Genomic DNA, 19,049 nt, shown 5'->3' on the forward strand with positions numbered 1-19,049 from the left:
TATAATAATATTTTTATAAAAGAGCTCTTGTTTGTTTACAGAAGTATAGTTTAGTAATATTTTTTGTTAGGCTAATTTATTTTTCTCAGTGTACCATAGTTGCAATTATCATTCATTGTGTTTTGTTTGTTTACATTTACATTTTCATTTCAATTTCAAAAAGTGTTGGGGGGATATTTTTTCTAATTCAAGGATTTTATTATTAAATATACATATTCAGTGGTTGGAAATAAATTGTTCTATGTATTTTAAGATGGTTCATTTTTATTATTTAAGCTAATTATTATATGTATGATAAATATGTAGTATTTGTATGTTTTTATGTATATAAGTGGTTAAGATTATTTGTTGTATTGTATTTGTTTATACTTGTACACAGATAATGTATTTTTTTTGTATTTTATATTTTAAAAACTGTTATTTATTCTTTCTACATGTTTTATTATTATTTTGTTATTTGTTTGTTTTGTAATACTTATATTTTTGTTTTTATTTTATTATTTATTTCCATTTATAAAATTTACAATAAACTGTTTAAATGTCTGTTTTCTTCATGTTTATAATAAAATTGATCTAGTTTTTATTTTTTATTTATTTTAAGATTATTTCTTAAGATTTGTGTTGTTGGGATTATTTATTGTATTATTATAATATATTTTTGTTGGTTTTACTTAATGGCTATTTAATTTGAATTAACTCTGTTTTTTATATGCAAGATGCTCTTATGTAAATATATTTATATATTTTTTTTTGTATTTTTTTTAAAATATTTTTTTGTTTTAATACTTAAAACCTAAAGAAAAAATTGTCTAGAATCTTATAAAATAAATTCATAAAAATAATTAAAATATAATATATGCATGTAAATGGTGTAAACAAAATTAAACGTTTGATTAAAAATAAAAAACAAAAAAATTATATGTATATATAAAAAAAAAATTAAAAATAAATAAAAAAAACACACATTAATGTAGTAAATATTGAAGTAAATGTTATTACAGACAAACAATAAAACAATTAAACAACATTACACAATAATATTGTGTGAAATAATCATATGTTAATGAAAAATACATAGTAATTGTAATAACAACAACAATTTACAAATAATAATAATTATTATTGGCAACAATTTTAACCAAAAAAAAGCTGGTCAAATATTTTATGATATGTTTAAAGCAACATGATGTGTAAACAAATTCATAAATAAATAAAATAACTGCCACTATAATGCTGGTGTTTAAATTTGACATAAGAATTGCAAACAATGTCAGATTGTCAAATTTTTAAACGATGAACACTTGGACGTTGTAACAGTACAGGCAGTATTTCAAAAGGATTAATAAATGTCCAGTTATTGGGATTTGTAAGCGGTAATGTTTTACAAAAATTCAGATTGTGAAAAAATTCATAAATTCTGCATCTTTCTTAAAAGAAAAAATAAATATTTACATACATATGTAAGTACTTTTAATTAAGACCTCTAAAGAGTACAGAAATCTTGGTAGTCTTTTCCCATAAATTTTATTTAAATAACTTCAAAATCAGCAATTTTTAGTTTGTTATTTTGAGGGATAAATTCATGTTTTCGAATCTATAGCGAACGGCTCTCACTTGGTCAGTGACCCTTTCTCAGCAAGATTTTATCAACTCAATTAGTTGCAAGATCTCTCAAAATGTTAATAGGAATAAGTCATTTATCAGCAGCAGTATCAAGTCAGGAAAAAGCTAAACTTTTATAACAAATAATTATTTAATACAAAAAAGAACAAAAATAACACAGGTGGCATTGTGTACTTCAGTGTTTAGTGCAAATGGTCTTGCAAAATATCATAGTTTTACTTTGTAATCCGACTACAAAATACATAAGATTGCGTTGGTCACATCATTACGCCATGGCCCATGGTAATACTTAATATGTTTTAGTCATTTGCATTACCCTCTCTCTCATTCTCTTTATCAATATGGCGAAAATAAAATAATAGAGAAGAGAAAGTGTTTGAACAAAAGAAAATAAACAAAGAAAAACTGTTGTTTTTTAAGAGGTTGCCATATTTATGATGCTTTTTTGCATTACATTTGGTCAATTCACAAGGTCAGTCATAATGTCCTTCACGACTCGGCTTAACCGACTCTTATGCGTTCGACGCAGGTCACCGCTGCTGGGTTATTATAACACAATAAACATAGAATACAAAGTAGTATTATTTTCGGAAATTTTTTGCTTGAAAAGCATTTCAAACCATTGTGAAATATTAGAACAATATGACATGATAGGAGCACCGATTAGTACAGATATGCAACAAATGCTGAACGAGAGAAAAAATTACATCTTCAATGAATTTCTTTAATAAAATCCCGTTCTTGATTGTAGGAGTCTAAAATTTTGGGTAGTTCGATAAAACGTACAATAATCAATCAAAAAATGGATTTCGAATTTTTGTGTAGTTACGTCCGTTTGCATTTAAGGAGACGATATATTAAAAAACCTCAAGCTCGCCAAGTAAACAATTAAGTTTAGAAAATTATTGAGAATTCTTAGCTATTGGCAAGTAGTGATAAATGAGTTCTATGGGTATTTCAGCAAAAAGTTTTCGCAAAATATTAAGTTTGATCGCAATATAATGTTTGCCAAAGTTTATACAGCTTAAATATCGGTCTTAAGTACATAAAGTTCAAATTAAAAAAAAGAAACGTAAAATGAATTATTTATAAGTATATAATTAATATAAAAATTTCAATATTTATATTAAAAAAGATAAAAAAGAAAAGATTTTACTAATTTGTACTCAATTAAAAAATAATACTTAAATTAGAAAACAAAAGAAACGTTATTAATTTGAATTTGTTATTTAATTGGATTTAACAATGTAATAGTACCACTTGTTGTTGTGATGTTGCTATTGTTGATGTTGTAGCACTGATATTGCCACTTGTATCTAGAGTGTTGTCATTTAAAACAGGGGCAGGAGGAGAATTTAATAAAATATGTCTCGTGGTAGTGGTGGTGGTAGTTTGAGACTGATGATGTTGCTCTTCTAATTTACCTATTTGTTGTGTTGTTATCACTGTCATAGTGTTGGCCAAAAGTTGTTGTTGTTGCTGATGTTGTTGTTGTTGATAATGATTATTGTTATTGGACTTACTAAAAATATTTGGTGGTTTAACAATAACTGAAGTAGCTACAGCACCACACAACTTGGCAGCATTGCAGCACTTGTTGTTATTATTGTTGTTGTTGGTGGTGTTGCTGCAAAATGAGTTGGAGTTGTTGTTATTATTGGTTGTGTTGGTGGTGGGTATTGTATGCATATGTGTGGTCACTGCATTCACATTTGCATTTGTGTCTAAGAAATGTTTTGATTGTTTGCTGGGAAACGTCTTATTATTGTGATTGTTGTTGCTTGTGTTGGCATGACGTTTTGCTGTCGCTTTTGTAATTAATGTGGGAATATTTGCGCCATTTTCAAATGTTGCTGTTGACCGTTGTTGTTGTGGCAATGCTGCCATATTATTTATATTATTACTGTTTGAATTTGTGTTGTTATTATTACAACTACTATTACTACCATTATTATTATTGTTGCTGTTGTTGTTGTTAGTGAATGTTGTTGCTGTTGCTATTGTTGCTGCATTTGTTGTTGAGGGATGAATGTTTGTCGCCGCCGTTAGCAACGTTGGCAACATTACATTTTCAGTCATTATTGTCGTACTCGCACTCGTCGTAGTCGTCGTCATTGTCATCGTCGTTGTCGCCGCTGCCACTTTCGACGATTTGGGCCTTTTTCAGTCACCAAAACGACTGCAGGCCTTTTTCCACCTGCATTGAGTGCACCACATTTCGCGGCGATCCATGCCGTACACTTTGCGGCACTTTTTATTTTCGCCTCTTGTGCGACGATTCGGTGAGTTGGGTGTTTGTTTGTTGGCATGTTGCACAGCAACATGTTGTTGATGAACATGGCCGGTATTTGTTGTTGTTGTCGCCGATGCAGCTGACGTCGACGCAATAGCAGATCCCGAGCTAGTGGTAGAATTGGAGTTTGTATTGGGGGCAACCATTCTATGGCTGGCAGTGGCTGTTGTTGGCGATTGATGTAAACGATGTTGTTGTTGTTGTTGCTGCTGCTGCTGCTGAAGTTGCTGTTGGTGGTGATGGTGTTGATGCTGATGCGTAGAGGTGGTATCTTGATGGTGGACACCTCTTGAGTGTGTATAATTTGGTGTTATGGTAACAGTTGCCAGCTGTTGCAGCTGCTGCTGAGTTTGTTGATGTTGTTGGTGGCTGTTACTGTGATGTGTGGTTGTCACTGTAACATTTTGTTGCGACAATTGTTGTAGCACACTGTTGGCACTGCTGTTGTTATGATGTACGATTGTTGTTGCTGCTGCTGATGCTGCTGCTGGTACTGTATTATTGGGGCTGTTTGGTGCCGGACTACTGTAATTGTGATGTTGATGGACGTATGTTGGTGATGGATATGGCGCTGTAGATTGGGACGGACGTGGTGATGCCCGAGCATGTTTTATGAATGTTGTTGCTGTCGTTGGCTGTTGTTGTTGCTGCTGGTGATTATTCTGATGGTTATTTTGCTGCTGATTATTGCTGTGATAATTACTTGTGGTGCAAGCTTGATGATGGTGGTGATTGTTATTACTGTTAATATTTGAGGTGTTTGTAACGGATGTTGTAATCACTGTTGTGGCCTTGGCAGGTGGCCAAGTATAATTATGATGGGCTAATGGCGATGTTGGTATACAGCTGGTGTTATTGTTTTGCAGTTGTTGCAACTGTTGATTGCCGCCCACATAAATGGTGTGTGGTTGATGATTGTTGCTGCTGCTGCTATTGTTGTGATGTTTATTTTTACCATTAATTTGTTGTTGTAATTGTGCTGCCGCACGTCCTTGCCTAAATTTTATTTTGAGAAAGAAATAAAGAATATTTGGTTTTAATTACATTCATTTATTTTATTGGTTTTTGAAAAACTCACTTAAAATTCCCAACTAGTTGTCTTTGGTATTCAGGATCTTCGTGGGGCGGACGTGCCATGTCGCGGTGGCTAAGTGTAGGTGGTGATGTTGGACTAGGAGTTTTGCACTCATCGTCGTCATCTTCGACTTCTGTATAATAGAACTCCTCTTCATGGCTATCACTGTCATGACTGTCACTATCCAAGTGATCAGCCGTACGACGGGATTTCTTATAACTAAAATGGTAAAAAAGAGTCCAGTGTAAATATTTTTGCAAATTATTGAAGGGTTATCGAATTTGTTACAAGAAGCGTTTATTTCTTTGGCAGAATTTGTTTAAAAACTTAATAGTATACTATGTTCGTGATATGAAAGACTAAGAATTATTTCTTAATTTTCATTTAAGCTAATGAATAGAAAGAAAATGAGTATTCGCTTCGAATTAATTAATTCAATTTGAGCTTAAATCTCTAAAATCTTAATTCGGAATTAAACACTGTCAGCCATTCATTCCATAAATCCATTTCCAAAATCTAATACTTTAGCTTTATTCAAAGACTTTAATATAAATCGAATTCATTCATCGTTGAATTAATTCATTCATTAATTATTCAACCTTTGAACTATTAAATTTTTGTTAATTCTAGTCTAATACAGATTGGATTAAAATATTTTTTCTTCATTCATTGTTTAGCTTTTAATCATTTACAAAATGAATAGAAATATATGGTCTAAAACCTTTTTGTAATAGATTCTTTAGAATCTTTGTTAGTATTTTTGTAATAGAAATGAATTGTAAATTGTTAAAAATATTCAGGGCTATTTCTGTTCTCACTTTCACCATTCACCGTATTTTTGGAAGCATAATTACAATATTAAGGTTAAAAAAATCACATGCAAACATTTATAATTAGAAATGCTGAGGAAATTACATAAGATTTTTGTAATTATGCTTCCAAAAATATGGTGAATGGTGAAAGTGAGAACTGAAATATTGCGATAGTTTTTGAACAGTATTATCATTTCACTATCACTATAATCAACTTTGATGACTCGGTTTATTTAATGATGGTAATATATTAAATAACACTACCAATAATCCCCCTGTTCGTTTTAAAACGAAATCGTTACTTGGATTCGGTTAGTAGATTTTTTTAAAATAAAAACCGAGATAAATAAGTCTAACTCTAATATGAGCTCAATAAATTGCGAACATCGTTATTTCAAACATCTTTAGGAATATAAAAACATTAAAAACGTGTTAAAATATAAAAAAATATAAAGCATTAATTATAATAATACTAACAAATGATTTATAATATAAGATAATTTTTTGAAAATTTATATTTATGATACAATTGCACAATTTACAATCGGTGTCGTAGCATTGTAAGTTTTTTGTCATAAATATTTTTCAAACTAAATTTTTCGAAACAAAATATTAAAAAAAATTACGACATACAACGATACAACGCTACGACACCAATTGTGAATTGGGCAAATATATTTTTAAAAATCTATTTAATAGTACGAAAAAAAAAATAATTACATAATTATTTTAAATTACCTATTAGCTTAACTTTTAAAACCGTTTTATCATAAACTGCCTTACCACTAGCAAGAACCCAATAACCAGGGTTGTTTGTATGAGTCACACAACATCTCTGTTAAAAAAATACAACCTTGTGTTTGACAGCTACTCGCTATTTTTTATTACTAGTCGTTTGCGTTTTCTTGCATTTTACCAATTCGTTCGTTTCCCCAGTGTTTGTGTGTTCACTTTGCAAAATTTTGCAATTTTGTTAATAAAAAATAACTGTGCTGTTGAAGTAAACTACAGAATATAGTATTTAAAGTGTAATTTCCCAAACTACTATAAAAGTTACCACGAAAATATATAAATTATTTAAAAATAAACATTTGCGAAAAACGGGAAACGTGTTTTGTCATTGCAACAACAAAAGACAGCCAGCCACAGACAAACAAATTATTACCCAGTCAGCCAGTAACACAACCCCGCACAACACACACACTATCCAACTACCAAAATTTAACCAGGAAAAAATATAACAAAAGACAAAAAAAGTAAATTGTTGAGCAAAAAAAAGAACAAGCGCATTGTCTTGGGCAACGGAAAAGTATTGGAAAATAACAAAAACAATTTTTGATCGTCTAGAACAATCAATAATTCATTATTTATTTATATTACGCTTGAGTGAAGAAAGTAAAAGCGGAAAGAAAAATTGCCAAGCCAAAAAAAAAAAACACAAAAAGAACCTAACCCCTAAAAATATTCGATTAGGCCTAAAAAGCAAAGAACGAGTTTAATAAACACTCACAAATACAACCGCAAACAACATTAAACAACATTGAGACCAAACAATTAAATTGGCAAAAGTAAAAAAACGGAACGAAAACTGAAAGGAACAAATTGCATACTACATTCAAGTGAATAAAAGTCAATTACTAAATTTAAGTGCATCATTTAAAAAGGAAAAATTCTTTAAACCAGTTTACATTTTAAGAAAAATTAAGTTAAATAAAAAGCTAAAGATATGTCTGCTATTTCCTCGAATATTAGTATAGCGAACAGTACAGCATCTAACGCCGCCACCAACTCTTCTACGTCTTCTGCACTCACACTAAATAGCAGTTCAGCAGCTGTTGTGGCAAACAATGCCATTGTGCCTGTTACAAATGCATCCACAACAACAACCACACTGATCGGTTCACCGGCCACCAACAATTCTGGTCTCAGCTCTAGTGGTACTTGCACATTTAATAGTGTTTTAATTAGTGAAATTTCGGATGAATCTAAATTAGAATTTTGCCCTAAATACAAGGGCATTTCAGCATTATTGTGCAGTTATGATTCGCAAGGTGTACTTGTAAAAATTGCATTGGGTAAGTAAAGAAAAATGAAAAAAAAACAAACACACTCGCTGGTTCTCACACGCATCTGTACACACACATGTGCACACAAACACAGACTTAATTAATGAATGAAAACAAATGAAAAAAAAAATGGCAGGGATGCACATTTTTTTGTGTATTTTCTTTAAGGTTCATTTATATTGAATTTTGTTAGTTCTCATGGCAGGATTTTATTAAACAAAATGGATAGATTTGGTTTTTGGGTTGTTTTGTATCAGTTTTTAGTAAAATATGTAAAAAAATATCTTCCTATCGAGAGACTATTGTCAAAACCCTCTATCTTAGAAAATGCAGATTTTCAGGAGACCAACTGTTAGTTTCGCTAATTCATAAGGAATATTATCTTATTTTTGTTTGTGTATTTCCAGAATCCTCACCTACGAACGTACTAAAAGATTATTTGGTAACATCCGATACAGATGCTGCCCAAGTTGGCCGTCAAACGTTTGCCATATCATTTGGCAATGATAACTTTTTGTTGCGTTTTCCCTCTGAAAAAGGTAAGAAATAATTGTTTATCTAATTACTATAGTAAATTTTAATTCAATTCAATTCAAATTTTATTTAGAGCAACAAAGATTTCGCAAGTTGATTGATCATGTTAAACGTTTAAGGCCCAAATCAGTTTTCTCACAAAGAACTGAAGAGTCTTCGGCTTCACAATATTTCCAATTTTATGGCTATTTGTCGCAGCAACAAAACATGATGCAAGACTATGTCAGAACAAGCACCTATCAACGAGCCATTTTAGGCAATTCCATTGATTTTCATGTAGGTTTTATATTTATATTTATATAATTTTGATGATAAGTGGAATTTTATATTTAACAAACTGTTATATTATAGAACAAAGTTGTTTTGGATGTGGGTGCCGGTTCTGGTATTCTCTCATTTTTTGCCGTACAAGCTGGAGCCGCTAAAGTCTATGCTATTGAGGCCTCAAATATGGCTCAGTATGCCCAACAATTGGTGGAATCCAATCATGTGCAGGATAAAATATTTGTAATGCCCGGCAAAATAGAGGAAATTGATTTGCCCGAACATGTTGATGTCATTATATCAGAGCCCATGGGCTATATGTTGTACAACGAACGCATGTTGGAAACCTACTTACATGCCCGCAAATGGTTGAAGCCAAGTGGTAAAATGTTTCCCACCCATGGCGATTTGCATGTGGCGCCCTTTTCCGACGAGGCCCTCTATTCGGAACAATATAACAAGGCTAACTTTTGGTATCAATCGGCATTTCATGGTGTTGATCTAACCACATTGCACAAGGAGGGCATGAAGGAGTATTTCCGCCAACCCATTGTTGATACATTCGATATAAGAATCTGCATGGCTAAATCAGTAAGACATGTCTGTGATTTTCTACGAGACAATGAAAATGATTTGCATAATATTGGTAATTATTGGAAAGTGGAAGTGGCAAAAAGTTAAAAGTTTTTGAATGTTTTTTTTTTTATTTTAGATATTCCCCTGGAATTTCAAATTTTACAAACTGGCATTTGCCATGGCTTAGCTTTCTGGTTCGATGTTGAATTTTGCGGTTCCATACAACACGTTTGGCTGTCAACTTCCCCAACTGCACCTTTGACACACTGGTATCAGGTACGCTGTCTGTTACCCATGCCCATATTTATCAAACAAGGACAAACTTTGACTGGTCGCGTACTACTCGAAGCCAATAGACGCCAATCTTATGATGTCACCATTGATTTACACATTGAAGGCACTTTAATTTCCTCCAGCAATACATTAGATTTGAAAAATCCCTATTTCCGCTACACTGGTGCCCCCGTACAAGCTCCCCCTGGGACTTGTACACAAAGCCCCTCCGAACAGTACTGGTCTCAGTTAGATACCCAAGGCCAGCGTACAAGTGAGCATAGTTTTAATTTTAACAAATAGTTTTAAACATCCTTGAGCTTTTGTAAACAAACATTTTGTTTTGTTGTTTCTGTTTGATTTTAGCTGGTAATATGGTTAATGGCATGGCTGTTAATGGCCTGACTGATGTTACTATGGATATTTCACATACGCTTATGCATCCTCAGTCGTAAATTATAATATAAACTAGAAATTTAAAAAATAGAAAAACACAAACGAACACCCCGACCCCCTCATATATAATATCCTGCATTTTAAAATATGTACCAACAAACAAATCAACCACCTTTTTTTATATAGATGTTTTTTTTATAATTGTCTCTGAACCTTTTTTATTTCTATTAAGTTGTAAGTGTAAAACATTCTTTTTTTATTATTATTTTATTTTAATTTATTTTTTACAAATCTATATTTTTATACATATTTTTTTTTATACATATACTTAGAAAATTTGTATGTTGATTTCATATTTTATTTAACCAAAAGAAAAAAAACCCTAAAATCTTCCTTTTAAAAAACAAATCACAGAATTTAGTTTTAGTTAAATACATAAAGAAATGTTTGCTTAAGTTGATTTATTTTTAAATATTAATGTTTGTCATTTCATGCAAAACATAAAACTAAAACAACGTATCTAAAATAATTTTGTTTAAAAGTCTTTTGTAAAGTCTTCTTTTATATTATGTTGTCAGTAGAGTCTGGTAAACAAGCTTTCTTCTTTTTTTGTCTTTGTTATGGTATTTTTATCTTTCTTTTGTTTTTAAGATTTAAAGAAATTCAAAAACGTTTTGGTAAAAATATAATAAATTTAAAATTTTTTTTTTATATACTATACAAAGAAAAGTTTGTTATTTTATCCTTATGACATGTGAATTGTTTTTTTTATGTCTAAGAGAAAGTAAAGGAATTTACTTTCTGAATTGAAATAATTTAAGCAAATTAGAATATTACTATTTTCGAATCGATTTAGTAAAAAATAAAATGTTTTATTTAGGTTTCAAAACTCTCAGTATAGTTAATTTTCAAATCGAATTACTGAGTAAAACCTGTGGCTATTTAATTCGAATTGGCGTAAAGGGCATTTTAATTTTTAACCCCTAGAAATTCCATTCGGAAATGTTCGATCTCGTAAATAACACAATTTGATTTGAAAACTTTTTCTTTCGAATCATAAAGCCCTGAATTCGATCATTTACTTTATCAATAATCTTACTAACAGTTTCTAGTGTAACCAAAACAAAATATGTTACTCTCAAAATACTAAATATAAACTGCTAGTTAATCGGAGAAGTATTTGACATGAATTCTCCCTAGGGATTGAAATGAATTGTTTTTCTTTTTAAATTTTGAATGATTTTTTCTTCCAAACAAAAAGTTGAGTAAAACAAAAATATGAAGTTAAACAAAAATATGAAAATTCAGCAAGAACAGAATTTCTGAATTTATATTTTACTTTTTTTTTTTTGATATTCATAAAATTCTACTAAAGTAAAGTTTTTTAATTAACCCCCTTCCTTAACGTTAATAATGGTGTGAGAATACATCTGGGAGTATTTCACAAAGTAATTCGAATATCTATTATTTCGATTTAAATAATCCTTTAGCCTTCCCGTTAATTTTTTAGTTTAGTAACAAATTATTTATCTTAATTTGCTTGTGTTCTAAACAAATTTTGTTAGAAGTATATTTGATTTTTCATTTGTTTGAAATTTTTTTTTTTATTTATTTAAAAACACATTTGGACAGTCTATTAGAATACTCGTATTAATATTTAGATACATACATATAGTACATATAATAAAACATATAAAAAACAACTATTTTTTTAGCATTAATATACATATACACACACATATTTAAAATAGCAAACAATTTTAGAATTTTAGAGACTTAAACCACAAAAAAACCCAACCATCATTTTTAGAAAACAATTTCTGTAAAGCCCTTTTTAAATCCAAAACTAAATGCTTTTTTTAAAATTTTGGACTTATGTCTAATTTGGTGTAAATGTTATAGACAAACTATATTTTGTTTAAACACAATCAAGGAAACGAATAATTGTTCTTTATAGAAAATAGTTAGGATTTATTTAATAAAATAAAACTGGAAAAACACACAGCCATTTAACAAATATATATAAACAAACATATAAAAGATAATCTATATTAATTTAACATTAATTGATATTATTTGCCTACAAGCTAAATAATTTATATACAAAATTGTGTTTTCCTTAGAGTGGTTCAATAAATATTTTAAAACTTGATTATAAGCAAAACATTTGATATTTAAAGTAAATTGTGTTTTTTTTTTAAATATTTTAAAACCCAACCTTGATTATAAGCCAAGCAATTGATGTTTAAAGTAAATTGTGTTTTAAAAGCAAGTTTTTTAGAAAGAATAAAATCCAATCATTTTATTATATAAATGATTTATAAAATCTATATTATCTTTAATATAATTTACAAACGGAAAACTATAAACATTCTCTATATAATGAAATTTAACAACTGAAAAATATATGAAAATAATAATACAATATTTGTAATTTGTAATAGTGTAGTAGTGTTTTTGCTATAAATTAATAAAAATATAAAGAAAAAAAAATTAAAATAAACAATAAAAAACAACATAAAGTCTATATATAAAAGGAACATAGGTGTTGTTTTATTTGCTCTTAAAGTCCATTAACATATGACAAATACTTTGATTTTAACAAAAACTTTATATCATTTTGAATGAAAGAAAATTATGTTTTTTAAAAGTGAAAACTTTTTTACCAAACTAAAGAAAATATTGAAAACCAAGTATGGGAAATCGGCACCATTTTGTGGTATAATTCGGAATTGAAACAAAACATGACCACAATTTAAATTAAATGCTAGAATTGAAAAATGATTGGTGGTGACATTAAAAAAAACATAAACTTTAATTTGAGGTTAGTTTGAAACAAAGAAATTTACTAAATGTGCTCAATAATTTTACTGAAGAAGATAAACATAATCTAATTTTTGTATAAAATCTTAAATTTCAAATATTAAATTAGAGGTTAGTTTGAAAAATATTTTGAATAAAAGAGATTTACTGAAATTTAACTGTTAATTGTTTTAATGAATGTGCAAAACATAATGCCATACAAATTTGTGTATAAAACCTTAAATTTCAGAAATAAAATTTGAGATTAGTTTGAAAAAATTGTTTAATAACAGAGGTTTACTGAAATTTAAAACTGTCAATTGTTGTAATGAATATGACAAACATAATGACATACAAGTTTTTATGTAAAACGCTTAATTTCAAAAAATAAATTTGAGGTTAGTTTGATAAAAGTTTTGAATAACAGAGATTGGCTGAAATTTAAAACTGTCAATTGTTTTAAATAATGTACAAATCATAACTCCATACAAATTTGTCTATAAAACCTTAAATTTCAGAAGTTAAATTTGAGGTTAGGTTGCAAAAATATTTTTATAACAGAGATTTGCTGAAATTTAAAACTATCAATTCTTTTAAATAATGTACAAAACATAATGCCATACAAATTAATGTATAAAAACCGTAAATTTCAAAAATTACATTTGAGGTTAGGTTGATAAAATATTTTTATAATTAATTTTTAAGCAGTAAATTATTTTTTAAAAAATAATTTTATAATTAAAATATGCAGAAATTAAAAACTGTCAATAATTTTAATAATTTTTTAATTTATTTCAATCGCTACAAGTATTAGGATGGACTGTGCGGATTTCAATCCTACTACATATTTTCAAACAACAATTAAATAATTTAACTTTAAATGTTTACCTCAACATTTATCCTTCATAAATTTATTACAAACTTAAAGAAAAACCCACGTAAAAATGCTTGCATTTGAAAAATTATTCTCTATTTTGTTTTATTAAAAAATATTTGTATTCTTTCATTTTTTATTATTTTTTTTTTGATTATTTTATAAACCTTGGCCTCAAATCCTAAATTGTTAACTTTTGCACCGGTAAATACGAGTGTACGAGTATGTAAGCCCACTTTTATTTCATTGCTTTTTGTTTGCTCTGAATAAAGTAACCTACTTTTCATGACATACGTATCGGTAGTCGTAGTAAATAAGTGGTACAGTAGAGTACAGAACTATTTTGTGCTTTTGCTCTAAGGATGTCGTCGTATGGATAGATGGTTGGGTGATTGGATTGGGTATATATATTTCGAATAAAAAATGTGCGCGCGCGCATTTATTTTCATGTTTTCTTTGTCTATAGTGTTATTGTTGTAGTTTTGTATGGTTGTTGGTCAAGGCAATAATAATATTGTTGGCGGTGCATAAATGTTGTAACATTGAGAGTAATACATACAAATGCACTTGCCAACATTTATGTGCATGTATGTATGTCTATATGTAAGTACATACACATATACATATTCATGTATGTACAAAGATAATACATACATATTGTATGTAAACATATTATGTACTAGTGAATTTGTTTGCTTGTTTGTATATAACTACAGTTGGTTAATTTGTTTGAACCAAGGTTGATTTCATTTGTTTTTGAACAATTACTAGAGGGGTTTTAAAAAAGCACTTTTTTGAGTAATAAAAATTATTCATTTGCAATATATGTAGTTGGCATCACTTTAATTTGCTTTATTCGAATTATTCATAAAAACACAACAATTAAATACAACATTATAATGATCTTTGCAACATTTCTAATATCTATGGAGAAGCTTTAAGGTCTATGGACACATAAATAGTAACAAACATAGAACTGTTTAATTCCACGTCATGATCAGTATCTAACTTAGAAAAATAATAAAAAAATTTATAATAAAAGTCTATGAAAATCAAAACTCTGAATTGTTTTTGTGAATATGAAAAATATAACAACATACAAACATGAATATAAAACATTAAATTTCAAAAATTAAATTTAACCAATTCGGTAAACAAGTAATATTCATTATTACTTTTTTAAATATTTAACAGTTAATACGGCTATTAACTACTTTCATGCATAAACACGTCACAAAACATTTTCAAATTTCCCCTGTGGCCAATGAGTAATTTTAATATTTTTAACAGTGACATTACGTATACGCCTTCAATTCTGATATTTAACCATTTTATTCGATTCATTTCTTTTTACTGACTAATATTAAATAATGAATAAATAACAATTACTTACAAATTAAACACAAAACACTTGAACACATACGCACTCACACAATGTACGCAACTAAAGTACAAATTTTTTAGTATGATTTCAACTTACCCAAGATGTACAATACGTATGTGACGTTCAATTTTGGCTTTTGTATGTTCACTGATATTGCAGCCTTTCCAGGTACAAACAAATTTTGATTTATTAGGCTGCAAGGAGAAAAGGAAAATAAAAATTTATTAGAATTTTTTACGGTAAATCGTTAAATTATTTAAAATTTGTTGCCTACTTTGCGTCTCGTTATACGAGGATAATTTTTCATTTTTATAAAAAAAACTATTTGAAACACTTTTAATATTAATTTTTAGTTTCTGTATTTTAAATTTTTAAAAAAAAATTGTATTGTTTTGTTTTCGTTATTTAAAAAAAATTATTTTCGCTATTTTTTGTGTTTTATAAAACCGGTGCGTGGCCGGTAACAGTTGAGAATGTAGTGGTAAAGCGGTAACAAAACTGCATTTCAATTCTATGCTATTTTGAGCGCCATCATCATAATTTCTATGTATTTGTAGGTCCTCTATATACATGCATATGCATGTGCTTATGTATTAATAAAACGAAAGGATGCCGACATGAAACGATGACGAAATAACAGTTATTTTCACACACATACATACAGACGCTCTCATTTATACAACGAGCCCTTACAGGTTGAATAAAAATATAAAACTATACAAGAGGACTTAAAAATACGATAGTACTTTTATCAAAATGTTGATAATTTACGTACGTACAATTGCAAGACTAAAATAATAGTTGAGCTTTCAAAATTTGATGAAAATTAAAACTGTCAATTATTTTTCTAAAGATGAGTAATGAAACTGCATAAAATTCGTTTACTTAAGCCTTAAATTTAAAAATTTAACTTTGAGGTTGGGATGAACAAATTTTTTATTAATATAAATTTGATAAAAATTTAATTGTTAGAATTTCTGAATGAAGTTTATAAAGAAAATTAAACAACAATTTCGCTATAAATCAGTAAATTGTATGAAAAGGAATTTTTATAATTCAAATTTGGAGAAAATTATAACTGTCAATTGTTTAAGTGGAGATGAAAAACCAAACGCCATCACAATTTATTTATAAAATGAAAACTGTTTATTATTTTGTTGAACATCTGACGAAATTTCTTAATTTTTTTTAAAAAACCTTAAATTAAAAATAAAAATAATTTTGAGGTTAGGTTGAACATTTTTTTTATAATGTTAATTTAGAATGTGGAAACTGTCAATTGTTTAATTGAAAATGAAAAATAAACTGCCATCAAAATTTGCCAATAAAATCGACAATTTAAAAAATTAAAATTGAGTAGGTTGAACAAATTTTTGTTTAATTAAAATTTGTTTAAAATGAAAACTGTGTATTACTTTTCTTAAATTTCAAAAAATTAAATTGAGGTTAGATTGATATTTTTTTTATCATTTAAAGTTTTGTAAATATGGAAACGTTTTTATTATAAATTAAAAATGTAATGCCATTCATATTTGTCTAAAAACTTTAAATTACAAAATTTTTTTTTAAGGTTAGATTGAACTAATTTTAATTGTAAAACAAATTTGGTACAAATAAACTCTGAAAATTGTTTAAGTAAGGATGAGCAATAAAACGCCCTAAAACCTATTCAGTAAAACCGTAAATTTCAAAAATTTAAATTGAGGTTAGGTTGAATTTTTTTTTATAATTAAAATTTGGTGTTTATAGAAACTGTCATTGTGTCTTTTTAAATGAAAATTGTAATGCCATACAAATTTGTCTATGAAACTTTACATTTCAAAGATTAAATTTAAGATCAGGTTAAAAGAATTTAAATTAATACAAATTTGATACAAATAAAAACTGTAAATTGCTTAATTTTTTTTTTTTTGCAAATTTTTCAATAAAACCGTAAATTAAAAAAAAAAACAAAATTGAGGTTTGGTTGACTTTTGGTCTTAAGAAGTTAAGATGAAAGAAATTCTAACTTGGTAATAAGTTCGCAAATATACATATATTTTTATATGCAAATCATATAAATTTGGACAAAGTATATACATTGTAAAAAAGTACTAATTTGCCTTTTTTCATAAATGCTATTGCATCCCTGCAAGCTCATACAACAAAAGAGAGAGAGCGAGAGTTTAAGACTTGCACAGTAATAAAAAAGAGTTGCCAGGTTTGTTAGTTAACGCTATTGTTGTTTAGACATTGGGATGTGTGTGAGTAACAGAAGGTATGTTCAGTGTTAATTGTAACATGTGCATGTTGGTGCATGCATGTACTATGTATTATTGTTGGTTTACTTATTACATGCTATTGTAGAATGTTTGTATATAGAAAACTTTATAAAATTAAAAATCAGCACGAGGTCATAAATAAGTACATAAAAAATGTAAATAAAATAATATATACAACAAGAACATACATACATGCATGCACTTTTACTACAACATAATACATACATACATATGTACATATTTTTTTGTATATAAACAAAATTTTTTTTGGAAAATTGTAGTGCCTGCCTGTAGTTGTTGCCATATTTTTATCGCTCCTTTGAGCCTGCTGGTATTTCTTTGTATGTCTGTCTAACTATAACCTACTTTCTAGTACATAAAAGTATTAGAAACTGGGTCAGTTTGCTATACATTTGGTACAGCAGCAACACCGTCCACACAAAGAAAAAGGTAATAAGGCTATATTTAATTAGTTATGTATACTTTTATTTTTTATTTTTGTTGTTGTTGCAAGTATACTCCTGTGTGTTTTTTCTTCAATGCTTTTTGCAATTAATTCGTATTGTGAGTAAAACAAAAAGAAAGCCAAGAATTCAATTAACTAGGTTTTCTTTATTGTGTTGCATTAAAAAATATATATGTATGTATATATAAAACAGAAGAAGCAGCTTATAGCCTTGACATGTTTTAGTTTGCAACATAAAATCCTTCAACATTTCAGCAAGTATTTATGTACAAGGATGAATGTTGCAAACATAAGAGGAAAATAAATCACTAGATATTATTTAACAAATACTTAAGGCCATGACTGATTATTTTTAATAAATGAATCTCACAGAATTCTGTGTCACATCAATTTTGGAATCTGTTTTTTAAAAAAAATATAAAATTAAATAGACTGTCGAAATTCGATTTTGAACAGATATATGTAAACACTAAATATGATAGTCAATCATTGGCTTTTGGTGTCACTTCAATTGGATTTCTAAAAATGAATGACCTGAGTTTTACTTACTCGAATAATCAATCCTTCTTCCTAATATAATAAACATGTTTAAACGTGTCTGCATTAATACTTAATTTTTGTGATGGAAACTAATTAAAAGTTGATTGCCTAGTTAATCCAGAAAAAAAACTTTTAAATTACTGAGCTGATTTTTGAAATGAATTTAAAGAAATATAAATATTCTAGAATAGAGCTAGCCGATTATCTATTTGGTAACCGCTATTTTAATTGCAAATCTTTTGATTTGCTGAAAAGAGAGTTTAAGATATAGAGAAATACACAAAGAGCGGAAACTAGAAAAAACTCAAATCAATTAAAATAATCACACCTATGAGTGTTGTTTTTGTTTTCACATAGTCTTTTCTACTAATACATTCTCAGCACTTAGGTTTTTGACAACTGAGTTAGGTCTTTGACAGAACAGTTTCTGATCTATCAAGATGTATTAACCAGGTGGCAGCGTAACTACAACAATACAAGAACAATAGTCATTTATGTTTGTGTAAAACCTTCTAAACTGTCAAGAAAAAAAATCACAAAAACACACTTTTTAAAATGAAATAGTTTTATTTTTAATACTTTCTAATATTTTACGCACATACGGTGACTAAAGCTCACTTTTTTAAATATAAAATAATATTTTTACTTCATAAAAAATTTAACAATTTCTGTAAACAAGTTTTTGACATTTCAAAAGGTAAAACATGAGTAGAGCAAACAAATAGTTATCTGGCGTTACGCTGTTATCTGGTTAAATATGCCTAGCGATCTATGAGTAATTTATCTGATAGATTAAGCTTTCAAAATATA

General features: G+C 28.3%; 2 protein-coding genes across 2 annotated transcripts in view; one reads left to right on the plus strand and one right to left on the minus strand.

Annotated features, from left to right (window-relative positions):
• Nucleotides 1–987: 987 nt before the first annotated feature.
• Nucleotides 988–19,049, minus strand: part of Glut4EF (Glucose transporter 4 enhancer factor) — a 559,114-nt gene continuing 541,052 nt past the window's right edge. Inside the window, 3 exon segments of the mRNA XM_065511682.1 lie at nucleotides 988–4,912; nucleotides 4,995–5,210; nucleotides 15,069–15,166. Of these exon segments, the coding sequence (XP_065367754.1) occupies nucleotides 2,863–4,912; nucleotides 4,995–5,210; nucleotides 15,069–15,166 (2,364 nt within the window). The 3' untranslated portion in view covers nucleotides 988–2,862.
• Art4 (arginine methyltransferase 4) lies at nucleotides 7,399–10,641 on the plus strand. Its single transcript, XM_065511461.1, has 6 exons — nucleotides 7,399–7,878; nucleotides 8,277–8,408; nucleotides 8,477–8,679; nucleotides 8,755–9,313; nucleotides 9,380–9,790; nucleotides 9,883–10,641. Exons 1-6 carry the CDS (start codon nucleotides 7,530–7,532, stop codon nucleotides 9,969–9,971), a joined length of 1,743 nt encoding a protein of 580 aa, XP_065367533.1. The 5' UTR covers nucleotides 7,399–7,529; the 3' UTR covers nucleotides 9,972–10,641.

Source organism: Calliphora vicina, chromosome 1 (genome assembly GCF_958450345.1).
Source record: "Calliphora vicina chromosome 1, idCalVici1.1, whole genome shotgun sequence".
Taxonomy (NCBI): domain Eukaryota; kingdom Metazoa; phylum Arthropoda; class Insecta; order Diptera; family Calliphoridae; genus Calliphora; species Calliphora vicina.